Source organism: Vipera berus (assembly GCF_964194415.1).
Source record: "Vipera berus genome assembly, chromosome: Z".
NCBI classification, from domain to species: Eukaryota; Metazoa; Chordata; class Lepidosauria; order Squamata; family Viperidae; genus Vipera; species Vipera berus.
Window position 1 is genome coordinate 110,608,384 of NC_138205.1, and position 21,491 is coordinate 110,629,874.

A 21,491-nucleotide genomic window follows, 5' to 3' on the forward strand; every position below is an offset into this window, starting at 1 on the left:
TCACAGCAATAACTCAGCTTCAGGGTAGGTTTCTTGGGGCTATAAATACAGTAGACCCAAGCTAACAAAAGCTTGTTGCCATAAAGATGATAGCATTTAAATGGATAAAGAACTGTTGTGTCTTCATATGAATACTCTGATATATTCACACACACACGCACATACATACTCTAATTTTAATTCTATCTATTCTAATATAGAATACCATTAAAATAGTAAAAAGGGGATGAATCAGACTGAAATACTAAAAATCCACCTGTTTACAATAAATGATGATATATGACATGTTATACAGTACTGGTCAGTTTTCATTCTCTTTAATTAAAAGCATTACTGAAGGTCAAATAGTTAAATGACAACATTTTTCCACTTCCACATTCCTAGTTACATAACAATGATTAAACATTTCAAGTTTCTGCAGAACTACTAATATCTCTAACAAATTAACAAATTAATATTCCTAATCACCCCACAATGACTGAATGTTCCTAGTTTCTCTAAAAGAGCTACAAATACCTCATCACTTTAACAAATTATTTTTAAAATCCTGCAGGTTTTATTGCAATATCCCTCTTAAGAGAGTTGCCATATTGTAATAGCAAACATTTCAGATGGTACTTGGAAGAGACCTTGCTTTATATTAACTTATTAGGCATTAGTAGTCACAATCATTAAGATAAAAGGAAGATTTGATTTTCCCCAATGATTTTAAATTGCTTTTTAAAAAACTATTCAAATTTCATTTTAGAAGAAATAATGTTACTTCTGATAAGCATGTTAATAGCGAGCTTTGCAAGGAGTCTTGTTAATCATACAGAAATGTATTATGCCAATATCTACAAAGTTATAGTAACCTGAAATTCTAAATATTCATGGATAGCATTATGGGGTTTTTTCCATGTTTAAATTATGCCATCTTACGTTCCTGAACATCTCTTTTCATCCATTTGTTATCTATGAGCCTTCCAAACTAAGTTTAGTAAGAGCTTTCACTAAAAAAGAAAAATTAACTAAAATATATTCAAGTTATTGAAACATGAAATAAAGGGCAAACTTTAACACAAAAATTCAATTTCTCTGCCCAAATTACAGGCAACTATCAATTTCTTTAGTTGTGCTAGAAGAGCTCTACAATGTATGTGTCTCATTTGGTGATCTCCTTTTATATATAATTAATGGGTTAATAGGTGTGTGGATCATAGTTGTGTAATTTATGGCAGGAAAGTATCCATTCACTAAGTCAAATTCATATAAACGTAGAAGAGTTGACCAAATTGTCTTAATCTGAATATATGCAAAGTTCTCTCCAATGCAGCGATGACGACCTAAAAAGAAAAAAGCACATTAACTTTCCATTTTTAAAAATTATTTCCACTTAACCTACTTTAAAAACATAAAATTTTAATTATTTATAAATAAAATACAAACAAAATTATTCACACACTCTCACATCCACTCCCATGAATGATCTTTGAAGGAGCAATGTACCAAAAAGAAGGTGCAGCTTTTGCCCTCAAAAAGATTCTAGAAAAATTATATGAAATTCATGGCTGGAGAGCATACACTCATCTTCTGTACAGGTAGTCCTCGATTTATGAACACAACTGAGTCCAAAATTTTGGTTGCTAAGCAGGACATTTGCTATGTTAGTTTTGCCACCTTTTACAACCTTTCTTGCCACAGTTGTTAAGTGGCAAAAGATGATCACATGATTCTGGGACACTGTGACCATCATAAATATGAGTGAGTTGCCAAGCATCTGAATTTTGATCTTATGAGGGGATGCTGCAATAGTCCTGAGCGTGAAAAACACTTTCAGTGACATTGTAACTTCAAACAGTCACTAAATGAACTGTTGTAAGTCGAGGACTATTTGTATATGCATTTTGATCGTTACAATATTTATTTATTTATTTTATTTTATTCCATTTATATCCCGCCCTTCTCCGAAGACTCAGGGCGGCTTACAAGCTTAGCAGTAGCCTTCATTCTATGTATATGCCTCCTATACAGAATGAATATTAATCCTTTTTGTAATCCCAGAAAGGAGTTCCGCTTTTCCTTTCCAGTTATTGCTTTCTCATATTGCATCCCTATCTAATGTTCTTCCGTTCCAGGCATAGCCTTCTCCAGATGCTCTTTTTTTTTGCGTTGTTACTGGAGGGAATATGCAGAAATCAATTTTATAAATAAAACAACTTACTCAATAGGCATCTAGTTCAATTTAATCTTGATTTTTTTTCTCACCCTGAACTTTTTGGGAGTAGCTTTAGGCCAGTGAGTGTGAATAAGTATGTGTCCATGTATGTGGGTGCAACGAAACACAGGCTTATTGGGAATGAGGGAAATCTCCAGAATTGGTTTTGGTTGTTGCACAGCCAGATAGATTATTTAGACAGAAAAGCCGCCTCTCCTCCTTCATACTCTCTGTTTAACTAAGCTGATCACTGGAAGCATTTACATCACTGAGTTCAACTTTTTTAATAGCACTGTTTGAATTTGTAAAGAAAATTCAAATACTTGACACATTAGTACTAATGACTATACTTTGGACATGGTAATTTTTTCCCCTTAACAATAAATGTTCCGCGCAACAGCTCCAGTTTATGAGTAGTTCAAATCATGGGTTGTTTTGCTCTTTTTGGGGTGGGGTGGGGGAATAATAGTACCTAATTGTAGACAGCTCCAAGGATACACTGCTAGCAACCATTCATAGTGATAAAATTGGAAAATTGGACATATAGAGATGTAGTAAATAAACTTACCAGCACCAAACGGCACAAATGCAAACTTTTCTGCAGCTGCAGGATTATCTTGAAGGTACCGGTCTGGTTTGAACTTTACATTTTCCACCCAACAATCTTTAATTATGTGATTAATAGTAGGAGATACACAAACTTGATGACCAGGTAGAATTGTATAACCAGCAATAGTCTAAACACAAAAGACAATATAAAAGTAAAGTTTATTGATGCCTAAATTATTAAGGAGATATATTAGGAGTTGTGATTCAGACACACCAACTATCAATAGACACATAGACTACATTCATACACCATTCCAAAAAGAGAATAAAAAGCTAAGGAAACAAACAAAAAACAATTCATCCTCTAGTTATCAATACTCAAGATAAGCAGGATTAAGACCTGACAAACAAATAAATAGAAAAACAACAGCCTTATTAAGGAACTACCAATGAGAAATGCACACCCACCAATACTAGAAGGGCAAACTATTACGGTATATATAAACCTCATACTTTTGCATTGATAATGTTACCTAGTTGAGCAACAAAACTTACTTACTTGGGGAGTTTTGGCCAACCTCATAAGGGTCATTAAAGGTGGTCTAAGCCTTAATGTTTCTTTCAAGCAACGATCCAATAAATTCAAATCCTTGAGCTAAAAAAAAGTTTATTTACATTTTTTTATATTCAGGAAACGTTTTTAAATGTATATAATTATAGGCTATAATTTCATGTACTTGTAGTTGATATTGCAAATATATTTATTGAGCCAAACAGCTTTGATATAAGTATGAAGGTAATACATACAAATGAAATAAAACTGCATTTAGAAGAATTTACTCACAAGCAAACAAATAGAAATAGGTTGTTAGTATTGATAGTAATATACAAAACTAGATACACATACTTTGCACATCCCCTTCATGGATTACTGCCTTGTTGTGGCGAAGGGGCTTGCGTAATTCAATGAACCTATGAGCTATGCCATGCAGGGCCACCCAAGACGGACAAGTCATAGCAGAGAGTTCTGACAAAACGTGATCCACTGGAGAAGGAAGTGGCAACCCATTCCAGTATCTTTGCCATGAAAACCCCATGGACAGTACCAAAAGGAAAAAAGATATGACGCTGGAAGATGAGCCCCTCAGGTCGGAAGGCGTCCAATATGCTACTGGAGAAGAGCAGAAGGCTAGTACTAGTAGTGCCAGAAAGAATGAAGCGACTGGGCCAAAGCTGAAAGGACAGTCAGCTGTGGATGTATCTGGTAGTGAAAAGAAAGTCCGAAGCTGTAAAGATTTTTTCTCCATAGGAACCTGGAATGTAAGATCCTTGAATCAAGGAAAGCTGGACGTGGTCAAACAAGAGATGACAAGACTGAACATCGACATCTTAGGAATCAGCGAACTAAATGGACAGGAATGGGTGAATTTAATTCAGATGACCATCAGGTATACTACTGTGGTCAAGAATCCCTCAGAAGAAATGGAGTAGCCTTCATAGTCAATAAAAGAGTAGGAAAAGCAATACTGGGATACAATCCCCAAAATGACAGAATGATCTCAGTTCGAATCCAAGGCAAACCATTCAATATCACAGTAGTCCAAGTCTATGCCCCAACCACCAGTACTGAAGAGGATGAAATTGACCGGTTCTATGAAGCCCTACAACACCTTATAGAACTAACACCAAAAAATGATGTCCTTATCATCATGGGGGATTGGAATGCTAAAGTAGGAAGCCAATAACAGGCAAGTTTGGCCTTGGAGTACAAACTGAAGCAGGGCACAGGCTGATAGAATTTTGTCAAGAGAATACGATGGTCATAGCAAACACTCTTTTCCAACAACCTAAGAGACGGCTCTACACATGGACATCACCAGACGGAACACAGAAATCAGATTGAATATGTGCTCTGCAGCCAAAGATGGAGAAGTTCTATACAGTCAGTAAAAACAAGACCAGGAGCTGACTGTGGCTCAGACCATGAGCTTCTCGTTGCAAAATTTAGGCTTAAACTGAAGAAAGTAGGGGAAAGCACTAGGCCACTCAGGTATGAACTAAATCATATCCCTGACGAATATACAGTAGAGGTGACAAATAGATTTAAGGAATTAGATCTGATAGACAGAGTGCCTGAAGAACTATGGACGAAGGTTCGCAACACTGTACAAAAGGTAGCAACCAAAACCATCCCAAAGAAAAAGAAATGCAAGAAAGCAAAATGACTGTCTGAGGAAGTTTTGCAAATAGCTGAGGAAAGGAGGGAAGCAAAAGGCAAAGAAAGAAAAAGAAAGATACACCCAATTGAATGCAGAATTCCAGAGAATAGCTAGAAGAGATAAGAATGCCTTTTTAAATGAACAGTGCAAAGAAATAGAAGAAAACAATAGAATAGGGAGGATCAGAGATCTCTTCAAGAAAATCGGAGAGATGAAGGGAACGTTTCATGCAAAAATGGGCACGATAAAGGACCAAAATGGCAGGGACCTAACAGAAGCAGAAAAGATTAAGAAGAGGTGGAAAAATTACACAGAAGAACAATACTAGAAGGAGCTTGACGTCCCTGATAATCACGATGAGGTGGTCACTGACCTCGAGCCAGACATCCTAGAATGTGAAGTGAAGTGGGCCTTAAGAAAGCTGAGCAACAACAAAGCTAATGGAGGTGACAGTATTCCAGCTGAGCTATTCAAAATCTTAAAAGACGATGCAGTAAAAGTGCTACACTCAATTTGCCAGCAAATTTGGAAAACTCAACAGTGGCCACAGGATTGGAAAAAATCAGTTTACATTCTAATTCCAAAGAAAGGCAGTGCCAAAGAATGTTCAAACTATTGCATTCATTTCACATGCTAGTAAAGTTATGCTTAAAATCCTACAAGCTAGACTCCAGCAGTACGTGGATCGAGAACTACCAGAAGTACAGGGAGGATTTTCAAGAGGCAGAGGAACTAGAGGTCAAATTGCCAACATACACTCTTAAACAGATGGGAGTACCAGACCATCTTATTTGTCTCTTGAAAAACCTATATGCGGGTCAAGAAGCAAGAGTGAGAACTGGACACGGAACCACTGATTGGTTCAAAATTGGGAAAGGAGTCCGGCAAGGCTGTATATTGTCGCCCTGCCTGTTTAACTTATATGCAGAGAACATCATGAGAAAGGTAAGGCTAGATGAATCAAGTTGGAATTAAGATTGCCGGAAGAAATATCAACAACCTAAGATATGCAGATGATACCACTCTAATGGCAGGAAGTAAAGAGGAACTAAAGAGCGTCTTGTTGTGAGTGTAGAAGGAGAGTGTAAAGGTTGGCTTGAAACTTAACAATAAGAAAACCAAGATCATGGCATCCAGCCCTCTCAATTTCTGGCAAATAGATAGGGGAGAAATGGAAGTAGTGACAGATTTTATTTAACTGGGCTCCAAGATCACCGCAGATGAGGACTGTAGCCAAGAAATTAAAAGACGCTTGCTCCTGGGGACGAAAGCCATGGCAAATCTAGACAGAACACTAAAAAGCAGAGACATCACCCTGCCAACAAAAATGCGTATAGTCAAGGCTATGGTCTTCCCAGTTGCAATGTATGGCTGTTGGACCATAAGAAAGGCTGAGTGCCAAAGAATTCAAGCCTTTGAACTATGGTGCTGGAGAAGACTCCTGCGAGTCCCTTGGACTGCAAGGCGATCAAACCAGTTAGTCCTAGAGGAGATCAACCCTGACTGCTCTTTAGAAAGCCAGATCCTGAAGTTGAAACTCAAATACTTTGGCTACCTAATGAGAAGGAAGGACTCAGTGGAGAAGAGCCTAATGCTGGGAACGGTTGACGGCAAGAGAAGAATGGGACGACAGAGAATGAGGTGGCTGGATGGAGTCACTGAAGCAGTAGACGTGAGCCTAAATGGACTCCAGAAGATGGTAGAGGACAGGAAGGCCTGGAGGTCCATAGGGTCACGATGGGTCGGACATGACTTCACAACTAACAACAACAACATACTTTGCACATATTTACTGCAAATCTACAGATGAAAGAAAGAAAAGAAAAGAAAAGAAAAGAAAAGAAGAAAAAAAAGAAAGAAAGAAGAAAGAAAGAAAGAAAGAAAGAAAGAAAGAAAGAAAGAAAGAAAGAAAGAAAGAAAGAAAGAAAGAAAGAAAGAAAGAAAGAATGCATTGAATGCATTGAACACCCATTTTTAGGCTGAAAGTATAAATGATCACCTGCAAAGCAAAATTACTTTCAGAAACTGTGACATACAGAAATTTTTTGTTAAATACATTTTTCTTTTAATATCCATATGCAAAAAACTTTGCAGGTTTAGAATAGTAAATTATCTCATTAATGCAAATTTGCTCTCATGGCACATATAGATTTAAAGGCTATATTGGTAAGTTAAAAAGGAGGAACAGGCCTACAAACCTGATCATAGGTCAAGGGAGGTAAATCTTCTCCACACACAGTTTTTTGTTCCTCATAACACTGTTGCTGTATTGATTTGTCTCTAGCCAAAAAGAAGCCAAGCCAAGTGCTAGTGGTTGAAGATGTATGCTGGCCTGCTAAGAGCAATCCAATAAGCATCCCAGCAATTTCATCATCTGTTAGCAGTCGTCCGTCTCTGAATTTTAAGATACAGATAGCATACCAGAATGAGAAGGACAATCCCCAATTTTTTTGTCAATCCGCTTGACAAAAATCCACAATATTTTACAATATAGAATTTTAGCATAGACGTCAGTATTACTAAAGTATTTAAGTCTTGCCATTTCTATACTGAATTCAACTTAAAGAGCTTACAAATTTAAAATACAAGTCTAAGAGTAATAAGACATAACAGTCTTCTTCCTAAATGTCTTAACAAGTCTTTCTAAACATTGATTTATTTAAATATTTTACAATAAAGCTTCTAAATACTACTATGCCTATACAGAAAATCTTAAAAAATTTTCAGCATGGATCAAAGTTTGCCTTTTATAGAAATTTGGCTCCTAGCAACAAATAACTCCTGAATTTATAAGATAAATACTTTACGGCAGGGGTGGGCCACGTGTGGTTCTCTAAATTCAACTTATAAAAAATATAAATGGAATTAAAATAAACTTCCATCAGATTTAGACAATAAGCTAGCGATGAGAGATGATAGCAGTATAGGTTTAAAATCTGAATTATTATGCATTTTCTACACTTGATGGGACATGTGGTCACAGTTTAATATGTGTGGAGCCCAGAGACTAAATCTGATTTAACCATGGTTTCTTCAATAAAGCACTGTACCCTAAGCTAAGTCCCCACAAATTTCTTATGGTATCTGTGATTCCCCACCACATAAGTTTTCTCACTGAAAATTAAATGTATTAGAGATTAACTTTTCTGTTTTCAATTCAATGCTGCTTTCTTCTCTTGCACAACAAACTACATTTCAAAATTTTTATGCATTTTATAGATTAAAGTTCTGAATCTTATCCTGACTTCTGAACTTTTGCACAAATTTTCACACAGTTCTGTTTTTATTCCCATTAGGATTATGGTAATCCTTATCCAGGTGCTATAACAATTTCACATACTTGTAGGTAACATCCAGTAGTGTTTGCAGCATGTCATCTTCTCTCGTAGAAGACTGTCTTCGTTTCTGAATTACTTCATAAAAAATAGATTTTAGTTTACGATGGGCTCTATCTCTGCATCTAAAATTAAAAACAAGTTGTAAAAATGAAAGACTTGGATTTTGCAGATTTTTTTGAATGTTTAATTGCCCCTTAAATTATTTTTTTAGCCCTACACAAAAGATATGTCCAATTTTAAAAAGAGCTATCATAGTGCATTGCCAAAACCTGACAACTTACTGAAAGCAATCCATTGTCCAGTCTGCAATTCCCAACTTGGTTCAGAATTGTTTTTCTTTTGCATTTAAAGAACTGACCCAGTACACTTCATTTGGCATTTGAAGTCATTGCCTGCACTCTGTAACTTACAATAAACATAAGCAGGCTGAATAAAACCAAACAGATTTTTAAGAATCAGTTTTTGGTTAAGGTGCTGGCCTAGAAATCAGGACACTGAGTTCTAGTCCTGCCTTAGGCATCAAAACTGGCTAGGCAGTCATTCTAAGTTCAACCCACGTCACAGAAAATAAGAGGAAGAAGGAATGTTAAAATGTTTGCACCCTTGAATTATATATGGGGGGGAAAGGGATTATTTTTTAAAAAACAACCTCTTATCAAATTGCTTTTTCTGAAGGTTTCTATACATTTTAGCTGGTCTTCCTATTACTCAATTGCATTTAATGTTTGTTCTAGATCAGGGGTCCCCAATTCCAGTCCGTGGATTGACACTGGGCCGCAGCATGGCAGAAACCGGCCACGCAAACAAGCGAAGCCTGTCAGGACCCACCCCAATCCACATCTTGGGAAAACAAAAACTCTTGGAGTCAGTTCTAGTCCAAAAGGAATCTTTACTAGGACATGCTTTTTTGTGGGAATACAAGACAGGACTTGGTATTGTTTTACAAATTGAAATTTTATAAAGGGTACCCAGTTCAACCCCCCTTCCCTCAACCCCATTTGGTTAGCCCCCATCCTTCTACTTCGTGTCATCCCTTTCGTGGGGAAAAAAGGAACTTCAAATCTTTATGGTTATTGCCTTCTTCCTCTCCAGAATTAAAAGAAGACACAAGCCAGAAGCCTTCTTCTCTAACCCTCCCTTTTGATCCCCCCAGTTCAAAAGGTTCCATTGGCCTTTGAAATAACCTAAGGCAGGCTGAATCCACATATGCTCCTCCTTCCTCGGGAGATGGCAGAATCCATAGGGAGGGGATAATGTTTTAAACATACATTTATGAATGTGATATAAATGGATTCTGACAGCCTCATTCACAGGATGCAGGCAGTACATGAAACCACGCCCCCTCCGGTCCACAGAAAAACCTCCCTGCTCTAGATTATCTCCAAGATCCTTTCCAACCCTTATATTCTATAATTCCAGTTTACAGATGGTAGGGCTGGTATAATCACAATACTATCCAGTTTCAGATGCTGGTTAACAGGCCACTCTTGAGTATACTAACCACAATGTATGATGGTGGAAAATAGTTATACCTAACAGAAAAGAAACACAAATCCCTACAATTAGCTTTTAATCCTGAATGAGTGTTTTGAAGACTTTTTCATTTATAGGGTTACTGTATAAACTGACAATTTTAGATTCCAAAATACACTCCCAAATTTGGATTGGCTTACGCACAAGTATATGCAATAATACTTTTTTGCCATGAAAAAGTGTCACCTACACGTAAGCCAATTGTGAAAAATAAAATATTTGAAAATTTCAAGGATTAGTTTATCCACAGATGGGCTTATCTGTGAGTATACATGGTACTTGAAAAATAGGTTTCTAGCATTTGATGGGGCAAAACTGAAAGCAACTTGCAATTCAGCTAGGGAAGATTGGATTCTGTGGTGAAATTCAATGGATAATGCTGGGCATAAAGTGAGATTATCTCTTTTCTGTTATCTACAGAAAACCCGTAACTTGTTAATGATTTTAAAAAAATAGAAATAAGTGTTAGCCTTACAAGACAATCTCATCACAAACTAGTAACCAGGATTACTAGCTCTTATTTTTATTGCAGCATTAACAGACTTATTGCAAGTATGAAAATACTCTTCCCATTCCTCACTTTTACTCTTTCAATTTCTTGGGAGGCTTTCTTCTGAGACATTTTTCTCATCTCTCCTCCTTTCATCTCAAATTTCATTTATCAGACCACTGAATAAGCTACAGCTCTTCATCCTGTCTTCAAGGTCATTCCCACATACCATTACATTTCATTAATACTCTTCTTGGCTGATCAAGCTGTTAAATACCTGAAGCTGGGCAAAGGCAGCCACCCTGGTAAGAGCCATGCAGCAGGAGTAAATCCCCCGTCCAAATCAGCATAGAGCTGTGCTACCTCCTCATTGAGAATGCTTCTTATTTCCTTCCCATGTAAACAGTGGCTTGCAGTCAAAATGATTAGTTCTGAAAACGCTTCAAATAAATCTGTGAAATTTAACAAGGATTTTTTAAAAATAGCATTTCCAGCCCACTTTTAACATTAGAAAAATTAAGAGGAACATAAAAAGATCATTCTAAATGTTTATGATGATTCCTTGGTAGGTATTTTGAGAAAGAAAGAAAAAAGATGTTTTGGAGCAGGGCAGAGGATGCGGAGAGAAAGGATAAGTTGATTTTTTTTCCTTGTCCATCCCTCATTGTCAAAGAATAGCCATCATCCCCCCCCAAAAAACCTAGAACTAAGGAGAAACTTCCTGACAGTTAGAACAACTAACCAGTGGAACAACCTGCCTCCAGAAGTGGTGAATGCTCCAACACTGGAAGTTTTTAAGAAGAGACTGGACAGCCATTTGTCTGAAATGGTATAGGGTTTCCTGCCTTAGCAGGGGGTTGGACTAGATGACCTCCAAGGTCCCTTCCAACTTCTTGTTGTTGTTGTTGTTGTTGTTGTTGTTATTATTATTATTATTATTATTATTATTAATATTATTATTATTACCACTGAAATTTGCAACTTAGTTCTAATAAGATCAGTAAATTACGTACACTGAAATCGAAAACATCACAGGCAAACTCCTTTAGCCAAAGTCTGCATTCTATCTAATAGAAGGCCAATCCAAAACCTCTACACTCAATCACACAATAGTGCAGAAGCTCAACAGCATTCAGGACCAGCCCTAGTATAAGCCATGAACAACCATCAAAAAAGCAGATTATATATTTATTTATTTATTTGTCAAATTTATACAGATGAGTTCCATCTGCTAGTCACATGATCTCAACTGAATTTTATCAAGTTTCTGCAAGACAGCTAGTACCATCTCCCACACATAATGCAGCAAGAAAACAACTACCAGAATTTCCTGGGGTTTGGAATTGGTATAATTATTAAAATTATGACAGAGGTGGTTTTTTTGGCTTGGCATACATTTTCTACATAAGATAGCACATCTGCCTTCCTTGGTTTGAATATAGTAAATCTTATAGTCCAAATGTAAAACTTTTCAAATTGTATACTTACTTCTTTTTCCTTCATCTCCCCACCTTTTAAAGTATTCTATAGTCTCTTTCTCAATTATTGGTATATGATTTTTAAATTGACTTATGTTCAGACCAGTTTTTAGCATCTTCTTCTGTTCCAAAAATACCTTTAAAATTTAAAAAAAATAATTTCAAAACAAAATATTTTGCTTATACCAGCCTTCCTCAAATGGTGTCTTCCAGGACACTGGAATCTAAATTCCCAGAATAACAAGCTAGCATTTGTTCTGTATTGCAAAGCCCCAAAACAAAGAAAGATCAATCAAATTAATGCTCTTTACCTTTTTCCAAGGCCAAATTTTCTTGATCTACTGCTCTGGCTAATAACAAACATTTGTCACCCTTCCCAGGTAAATCAAACTGGAAACATGATTCAATAAATTCACTCTACTTTATTGTAAGGCCACATTATCAGAATCTCACAAGTTTGAAGATACAAAATTCCTCCCACTATTTTTTAACTGCCTGATCAATTAGACAGGTCCTTTCCAAGTTTCTTTTTCTGACTATTAAGCTGCTTTGGGCTCCTCCATCTCATTTGATTGAATCCTAAATTGCATCTCTTCCACTCATCCCTCAAAATCATCCAAATATCCCATTAATTTAATTGTAGGTATAAGCTATGCCCTTGAACAGGCAGTCAGAAGATGAAAGTTGCACTCTCATCACAAATCTAGCCTAGTTACTAACTTTTTTCCAAATGGAGCTCTTTGTCAACAGTACACTTTTATAATCAGGGATCTTTAAGAGAAACGTTCTTTTATCATTAAACCTAATCTGTTACATCAGTTTTAACATTCTATTTATATGATTCAGTACTGAAATCTAACTAAACTAATAATTCATGTAATATACATACTGCATTGGGTACATCATAAGCTACTCCCTTGCCAAAAATAGGAGTAGTTAGCCGTGAATACACTTCTTCTGCGTTCAACTCTTCGTTTTTACTATTGAACAATAGAGCAGCTGCATCACTGCCCAGGAGATAGGTGAAGGTCTTTCCCATCATAGTGAAGCTAAATACAGGGCCATACTGCAAGGGGAAAATTGAGTAGTTAGAAAATAACAAAAACAAAGAAAAACAGAAGTGTATAGCAATGGCATTTTTAGCATAAATGCATGAGAGTGACAAGATAAATACATAAAATATATGTGACAAAAAACATGATTAAATAGTGATGCTCAACACTACCTCCTCAATTAATTAATCGTGCATAAGTAACTGGAAGGGTTCCCCCAATTTGACAAGTAACCAAGCTAAGTATCGAAATGCTCCTTGCTCTAATTAAAATGTCTACCTGTAGGTTATTTGGTGCCTACTTCATTCTTTTTCATCTTGTCAATAAAATACTAATTTCACATATTCTTATTTTACTTAAATTATAGTTTAGATCAGTGTTTTTCAAACTCACTAACTTTAAGATATGTGGACTTCAACTTCCTTGCTGGTTGGGAAATTCTGAGTGTTCACATTCTGAAAGTTGCCAACTTTGGAAATTGGTCAGGCTAAATCCAAGAGCAACAAAGAACAATTCAGAGTTCAGTTCTTTATTTGCTTGTACCCAAAATATAAATTCTTGTTAGACTATATCCTTACTTCTTGTTTCCCCTCTCTTTCGGTAATGTCCTATGCCCTTCATGCTATCCATCACAACAATTCCCCTTTCATGGGCACCATATCTCACAAAAACACTGATTTAGATCCTGTAATATAGAGGAACCTTCTTCAGTGAGCATTGGAGAAAGTGGCTAAGAAGGCCTTCAAGTGAAGCTTGCTCAATCTGGAATCCCATATTGAGCACCTAAGATTTTCCAAGCCAGGTGACTTTGGGACATGTTTCAGGATATCCTGCAGCATGTACCAGAGACAGTGAGCCTGTAGACTGGGTAACCATTATCTGCAGTGCATGCCAATGGAAGACAACCTGCAGCAGCTACAAAAGGGAAATGGTATATGCCAGTCATCACCAAAGGCTCCTGTCAATATTGCAAAGGAAGCAACATCTCCAACATTGGATGGGTTCAGAATACAGGGTGGAGTTGCCCATCCTGGATCTTCCTCTATGATGAGGACTGCTGGCTTGTATGGCAAGCGTCCTCAGTCCAGAAGTACTTTCACCTAATACTGGAGGAAAATCCTAGGTGTAGCTTCCTTCTGTAACATTGGCTTGAAGTAGTTCAAAGCCACCTGACCTTTGCACTGAGGCAAATTGCCACCTTCTCACTTCAGCAAAGCAAATAATGTTACCTCCATATTGTTTTATCACTTTGTTTTGCACAGACCTAGGAGTAAGTTTTTGTAAGATTTCACATGCATCCCCTAAATGGAATCTTGGAAACACTAATAACGTGACACTGGGGAAGGAGATGACATGGGGAAAAGATTAAATACAATACTCTGCTTCTATGTTTCACTCTTAGATTTATTGGATATGCAATTATGTTTGTCCTTATTCAGTTATATGGGCTCATTAATTCTTTCAGTTATCCAAAACAAATATTACTGTTTAAATATTTGGTATAGCTGTATTATTACAGAACTATCATGTTAGCACTGCAAAAGAATTAGGCTCACCTTTTCATAGGCATCTTCTAAAAATTGGATAGGATTTCTTCCAAATGCAATTGCATGTCCCAGAAAAGGGATATTTGATGGAATGTAAGGTGGATATTTCTACAGACAGAAAGAAGACAGAGAAAAAAAACACCCTATTTTATACTGTACAGAGAGCAGTACACATCTAATCAGACTGGTTTTAAACAACAAATTTAAAATCTTTATTGTATCACTTGCTTTTCTGTCTTATGAGAAACAAATGATGAATCTGATTGCTAGGAGGATAACATTTTTAAGGAAGAGACTTTACGCACACACAAAAATTGCATGGAACTGACCCAAGAAAATCAGAAAACTATAACTGAAAGTGAAATTAAAATAATGCTAGATGAACAGATCAAGAGTACACCAATGATGCTTAAAATGAATGAGTTTATTTTAACAATATAACAAATAAGCATTTTAATTTAGGGCACATTGTAGAGATGGAGGTCAAGGATATGAAGGGACCATGTGCAGAAAACTGCCTGCCTCAGTATCTTGTTTACTGCATGTCTATGAGCTCACTCCAATTACCACCGCCTAGGACTGCCAGAAACCATCAAGATATGTGAGACTCTACCTTGGCTGATTTGAAAATTGATACTTTAGGATCTTGATGGAAAAGCCTTTGGGCTTGGCTACCCACAGGTTTATTGGGAAATGTCCTACGCTATGTAGTTATTATTTGTGCTATTTTAATTGGTGGGTGCTGTTTTGTTCAGGGTCTTCCTTCCTTTTGCAACATATGTATCACAGCTTTTTGCCCTAAACCCCCTCCCACACTGCCTCAGGGTCAGGTATATGCCTTGTATAAGCAATTGCAAGGATATTCCTCTTCTGATTATGAACCTTTCATTAACCCTTTTTACAAAACCTTGGCTAACAAAAAAGAAGAGTGAGATGTAGAGGTGGAGGTCAAGGATATGAAGGGACCATGTGCAGAAAACTGCCTGCCTCAGTATCTTGTTTACCACATGTCTATGAGCTCACTCCAATTACCACCGCCAAGGACTGCCAGGAACCATCAAGATATGTGAGACTCTACCCTGGCTGGGATGTTCTTAAAGACTGTCAAGGGAGTACACCAATAAACAATGCTTTTGCTGTGCTCTCTTTCTTGCTTGTTAAAACTGTATAAATAGAATAAACTCTGCATAGGCAGCCAGATATTTTGGGACACCCTGTGATGACTGGTCTCTGAATCCCACAGCACATAAATGTTTGGCTAAGAACCTAAAGCTTGTGCTACTGGTCCTACCCCCTCCACAATTAGTTTTGTGCTTGTTAAGCAGAGCTGCTCATAGTAGATGACCACTACACAGAGGCCCCAAAATGCTCACTTCCGATGTTCCATAATAGGAAAGGGGACAAATGCTTTATATTTTGGATCGGGGAGCAAAATATACTTAAACTCTGGAGTTGCTATAAAACCATCTTTGAAAGGTGATGGAAACTGACGTTGTGCATTGGGAAGAAAGGCTGATTGTTCATCACCTTTGCCAATGCTTACTGGCCACACTGGCAGAGGATTCTGTAAGTCACAATCCCAATGCATGTGAAGAGCATCAAATGGGAGCCAGATGATGTGTCATGGCCAGACACCACAATGAACTAAGCAGTCCTTCCATGCTTTCACCTTTATCGGGGAATATTGAGGAGGAGGAGGAGGAGGAGGAGGAAGGGATCTTAGAGGTCATCTAGTCCAACCCCCTGCTCAGGCAGGAAACCCTATACCATTTCAGACAAATGGCTGTCCAGTCTCTTCCAGTGTTGGAGCATTCACTGCTTCTGGTGGCAGGTTGTTCCACTGGTTAATTGTTCTAACTGTCAGGAAGTTTCTCCTTAGTTCTAGGTTGCTTCTCTCCTTGATTAGTTTCCATCCATTGCTTCTTCTCCTGCCTTCAGGTGCTTTGGAGAATAGTTAGACTCCCTCTTTCTTGTGGCAGCCCCTGAGATATTGGAACACTGCTATCATGTCATCCCTCACCCTAACCCTATCATTATTATTATTATTATTTATATTTTTATACCGCCCTTCTCCCGAAGGACTCAGGGCAGTGTACAGGGCAATAAATACAAAAACAGGATACAAAAGTTAAAAGCGATTAAATAAATGCCCAAGGTTAAAACAATAATTAAGATGTATTTAAAACCCCAACCCTAACCCATCAGACCAGGTCAGACTGCTCAAATAGATACGTTTTTAGATCGCGCCGGAAGGAGCGAAGGTCGGGGGCCATGGTCATGTCACCCTTCATCCTTCTCTTCATTAAACTAGACATACCAATTCCAGAAACCATTCCTTATGTTTTAGCCTCCTGTCACCTAATCATCTTTGTTGCTTTTCTTTGTACTCTTTCTAGAGTCTCAACATTGTTTACATCGTAGTGACCAAAACTGGATGCAGTATTCCAGGTGTGGCCTTACCAAGGCATTGTAAAGTGGTATTAGTACTTCACGTTTTCTTGATTCTATCCCTCTGTTAATGCAGCCTAGCACTGTGTTGGCTTTTTTGCCAGCTGCAGCACACTGCTGGCTCATATCTAAGTGATTGTCCACTAGGACTTCTAGATCCCTCTCACAGTTACTACTATTGAGCAAGATACCACCTATACTATAACTGTACATTTGGTTTTTCTTGCCTAAATGTAGAACTTTACTTTTTTCACCACTGAATTTCATTTTGTTAGATAGCGCACAGTGTTCAAGTCTGTCCAGATCCTCCTTTTTATTTGGTCTTTTTATTTTGGAAACAACAGGAGTTCTCATTATCAACCCGTGAAGACCAGAGAGGCAATGTTTGTATATGCATGTCACACCTGCACATGCTCTGGTGTCCTTTTGCACCCCAAGTCACATCAAAGCCCTTTTCTCGACAGTCCATATGGGGAAGGCGCACGCGCACACAAGTATCTTTAAACCAAAAAAGGCTGTATCGCCTAGTGGCCGTCATCCAGCATCAACTTACCTGGCCTCTGGGAGACTGTCGTTGCTGGCGAGTGCCGAGCTGGAACAAGTAGCCCAAGCTCAGGGCAAAAGCAGAAGCGGCCAAAAGCAAGGACAGCGAGCTGCCGGCCGCGATCCTTTCCAGCAGAGAGCCACCCGCTTCGAACCAGCTGAGCTCCATAGCGCCTTCAGCCGCGGAGAACACAACGCGCTGCTCTCACAAGGCGAGATCCAAGCACACTTGGGCGGAGCGCGCCGCGGCTAGGCAGATCTCTGCCCATCTGACGAAGAGCACACAGCAGCCAATCGGCAACCTCGCTAAGACGAGGTGACAACGGGAGGACTGGGTGGAGAATGACATTTTTCTCGTATTTATAGACTATAGGCTACGATGAGGCCGGCTCTGGACTGGCTGCAAACTGGGAGGGGATGGCGTGGAAACTAACCTCTCTCTCCTTATGAATCTTTCTCTAGTCACTTATTTAAGAGAAAGATATCCAGTGCTTTTTTTCTAAAAAAAAAACTCATCTAGGCGGGGTGGGGGGTGGGGGGGCGGTGCTACTGCAGTCAGAGGTGCAAAGGGTGTTGGCGGCGGGCTCCCCTCCCTGGAGCTGGAGCCGGCACGGCTGGTGCTGTGGGATAAGCACTGGGCATTATCTAACAAAATGAAATTCAGTTGTGAAAAAAGTAAGGTTCTACATTTAGACAGGAAAAATCAAATGCACAGGTATAGTATAGGTGGTACTTTGCTCAATAGTAGTAACTGTGGGAGAGATCTCGGAGTCCTAGTGGACAATCACTTAAATATGAGCCAGCAGTGTGTTGCAGCTGTCCTGCTCTCAGGTGCTCTGGAGAACAGCCTGGCTCCCTCTTCTTTGTGGCAGCCCCTGAGATATTGGAACACTGCTATCATGTCACCCCTCACCCTTCTCTTCATTAAACTACACATACCCAATTCCAGCAACCGTTCCCTATATGTTTTAGCCTCCAGTCCACCAATCATCTTTGTTGCTCTTCTCTGTACTCTTTCTAGAGTCTCGACATCTTTTTAGGGTGCCATAGTTATGGATGAGAAATATTGGTTGCAAAGTTGACATTTCTGGATGTAATACATATATTTTGGATTTATTTTTGTTTCTTTGCATGTTTGATATTTTTAAAAAGGCATATGCTACTGACTACGCTTATGCACATATGTAACATGATCACTGCTTGTCCAAAATTTTACTATACAGATAATATCCCCAGAAATTATTTTAGCCTTTTTAATAAATGTTGTTATTGATGTTAAGCTCACCAGGGAAAACATCATATATTGTTATGTATATACTAGGTTAATTATTTAAAGACTGAAGTGCAACATAACTAGATTCTAAATAATCTATTTTTCAAAACACACAACAGTCCAAACAGTAAAAGTAAAGTCCAAATTAAGAATATTTCATTCTTAAGAATTGTTTAGATTCAAAATAGTTTTCAAGAGTGTACAGATGATACTATTTTTTCTAGAATCAGCTAAATTAGACATATTACATTGAGAAAAATGTTTCTCATTTCTTTCCTGTTACCTTTGATTTCATTGCAGAGATGTTAACATAAGAAATAGATTATTTTGTTATCTAATTTTACCTTCCAAAAGACAGAAGCAGATGAAAAATGTGCGGTTCTTTCCTGTTGACTTTTCTGAATTAGCTGTTTTAGATTCTAAAAGTTTAGTTCCTAAGAAGTAATCCTGTACATAATTTTAATGTCCTCCTCTAGTGCAGGCTCTTTTATGACTCAAGGACTTCAACTCCCAGAATTCCTGAGCCAGCATGGCTCAGCTTGGAAACCTCTCCCTTTCCCCTCAGCATGGCTGGCTCAGGATTTCTGGGAGTTGAAGTCCACGAGTCATAAAAAAGAGCCAAGACTGCTAGCCCTGCAATAGGCTTAGGAAAACCAATAAGGGAGCTGGGTTGGTTTTGGTTTTGGTTTTTTTGCAAAAAAAAAAGTTCCAGAACGCCGTTCTGAGCGTTCTATGAGAAAAAAAGCCCTGGATATATCACTTAGAAGCATCACGTCTAAGCCAAGATGGTGTACAGGCAGCAAAGGCTGTAAAGAGCTCTTCCAAAAGTAAAGTATTCAAGATGGATAGTGTATAATGTTTGTATGTTACTTATATGTAAGGGTGTAGATCTATACATATGTGGTATATAGTATGTTTAAATGTGTGTTATGTATGTACACTTTGAGAGCAACTAAATTTTATTTTTAATGTGTGCCATTGTGCCCACAGTAAGAAATGACAATAAAGGTTATCTATCTATCATCAGGAATTTAATGGTTAACGTTTAATTGGTGTATCCTTGCATTTTTGTACTTAGCTGCCCTTCAACAGTATTAGAGTGTGCAAATAAACAACTATCATAACTCTCAGATTTCTGTGCAGATAATATTCCAACAGCTCCCTTTTCTTAGAAGTAGATCTGTGTGGGATTCAGAGACCAGTCATCGCAGGGTGTCCAAAATGTCTGTGTGCCTACATAGAGTTTATTACTTTTATACAGTTTTAATAAGCAGGAAAGAGCACACAGCAAAAGCATTTTTATTACTGTATTCCCTTGTCAATCTTTAAGAACATCCCAGCCAGGGTAGAGTCTCACATTTCTTGATGGTTCCTGGCAGTCCTTGGCGGTGGTAATTGGAGTGAGCTCATAGACATGTGGTAAACAAGATACTGAGGCAAGCAGTTTTCTGCACATGGTCCCTTCATATCCCTCCATGGTCCCTCCACCTCTACATCTCACTCTTCTTTTTTGTTAGCCAAGGTTTTGTAAAAAGGGTTAATGAAAGGTTCATAATCAGAAGAGGAATATCCTTGCAATTGCTTATACAAGGCATATACCTGACCCTGAGGCAGTGTGGGAGGGGGTTTAGGGCAAAAAGCTGTGATACATATGTTGCAAAAGGAAGGAAGACCCTGAACAAAACAGCACCCACCAATTAAAATAGCACAAATAATAACTACATAGCGTAGGACATTTCCCAATAAACCTGTGGGTAGCCAAGCCCAAAGGCTTTTCCATCAAGATCCTAAAGTATCAATTTTCAAATCAGAGGCCAAATTGTGTAAAATATTGAGCTGGTGCTGGATGGTTTGTGATTCATCTGAAAGGTTAAAACAACACATTCCTTCAAAACTTTCACAACCCAAATGCTGACACAGAAACAAATAATCAATAGCAGCACGATTTTGCAAAATACCTTTTGGCAAAGCTTGCAGCTCGTGGTTGATTGCTGAAATAGCTATAGAAGTAGCATTGTTTTTGCCAAATTACATGCAACAACGTTAATGTTAAGATGAGCGCAAGCAGCAAGCGCTGGCACACCCACTAGAGATATAGCCAATGCTACGTATTCTGCTTTATTAAGTAAAGCTGTTTCAGAGTCACAAGTGCTATCTAGCGTGACTCCACGTCGAGAACGGTTTGAGTGAATTTGCTGTTTGGAAAGCAAAACAGGAATCAACCAGCTGAGACAACACTGTGTTTCACTAATATTAGCAGGAATGTAATTAAAAGTTTCTTGACCACATGTAAAAAACCATCCTTGCGGGAGCCAAACATGAGCAAAATTAAAGGAAGTTTCCTCAAAAGCTGTACAGTTTAAAACAAGTGAACAAAGACAGTGAGGTTTTTTACTTGAAGATGTACAATTAACTATTTTTGCGCATGTTATATTCTCAGGGACTGCTACTATTGGGGTGTGCAAAGCAATTACATCAGGGGGTAGATCATAGGCAGTCAACCCCCAACTAGATATAGTCCCATAGTTAAAATTTTTATTCAATAGAAATTTGCTCAAGTCAGTGAAGTTTTGAATTGCTGCAGAAGAGGTACAAACAGGGACCAGACATGTAGAAAGCAAATTTTCCATGTCATACGATTCAGATAAGCAAAAGACTTCATTTTGTGTGATGTTAGCTAACTGAACCCATAGGTTTTGCTTCATTTGCTGCTCAAGTCAATGTTTGGCAGATGACAGCTGCTGTTGCTAAAGGGCAGCAATTAAACAATTAAACATAAACAAATAAGGAACTGGCAGTTAAAACCGCAAAAATGGCAGGGCAT

The 21,491-nt window shown here is 38.1% G+C and overlaps 1 protein-coding gene across 1 annotated transcript; it reads right to left on the reverse strand.

Annotated features, from left to right (window-relative positions):
* Window positions 1–293: 293 nt before the first annotated feature.
* Window positions 294–17,663, reverse strand: CYP51A1 (cytochrome P450 family 51 subfamily A member 1; the record flags this gene model as incomplete). Its single annotated transcript, XM_081345727.1, is given in 11 exon segments — window positions 294–1,325; window positions 2,766–2,934; window positions 3,306–3,401; window positions 7,164–7,359; window positions 8,306–8,425; window positions 10,604–10,778; window positions 11,815–11,941; window positions 12,694–12,870; window positions 14,413–14,511; window positions 17,405–17,600; window positions 17,602–17,663. Coding segments are annotated over 11 exon segments (1,614 nt in total). The 3' UTR covers window positions 294–1,128.
* Window positions 17,664–21,491: the final 3,828 nt, after the last annotated feature.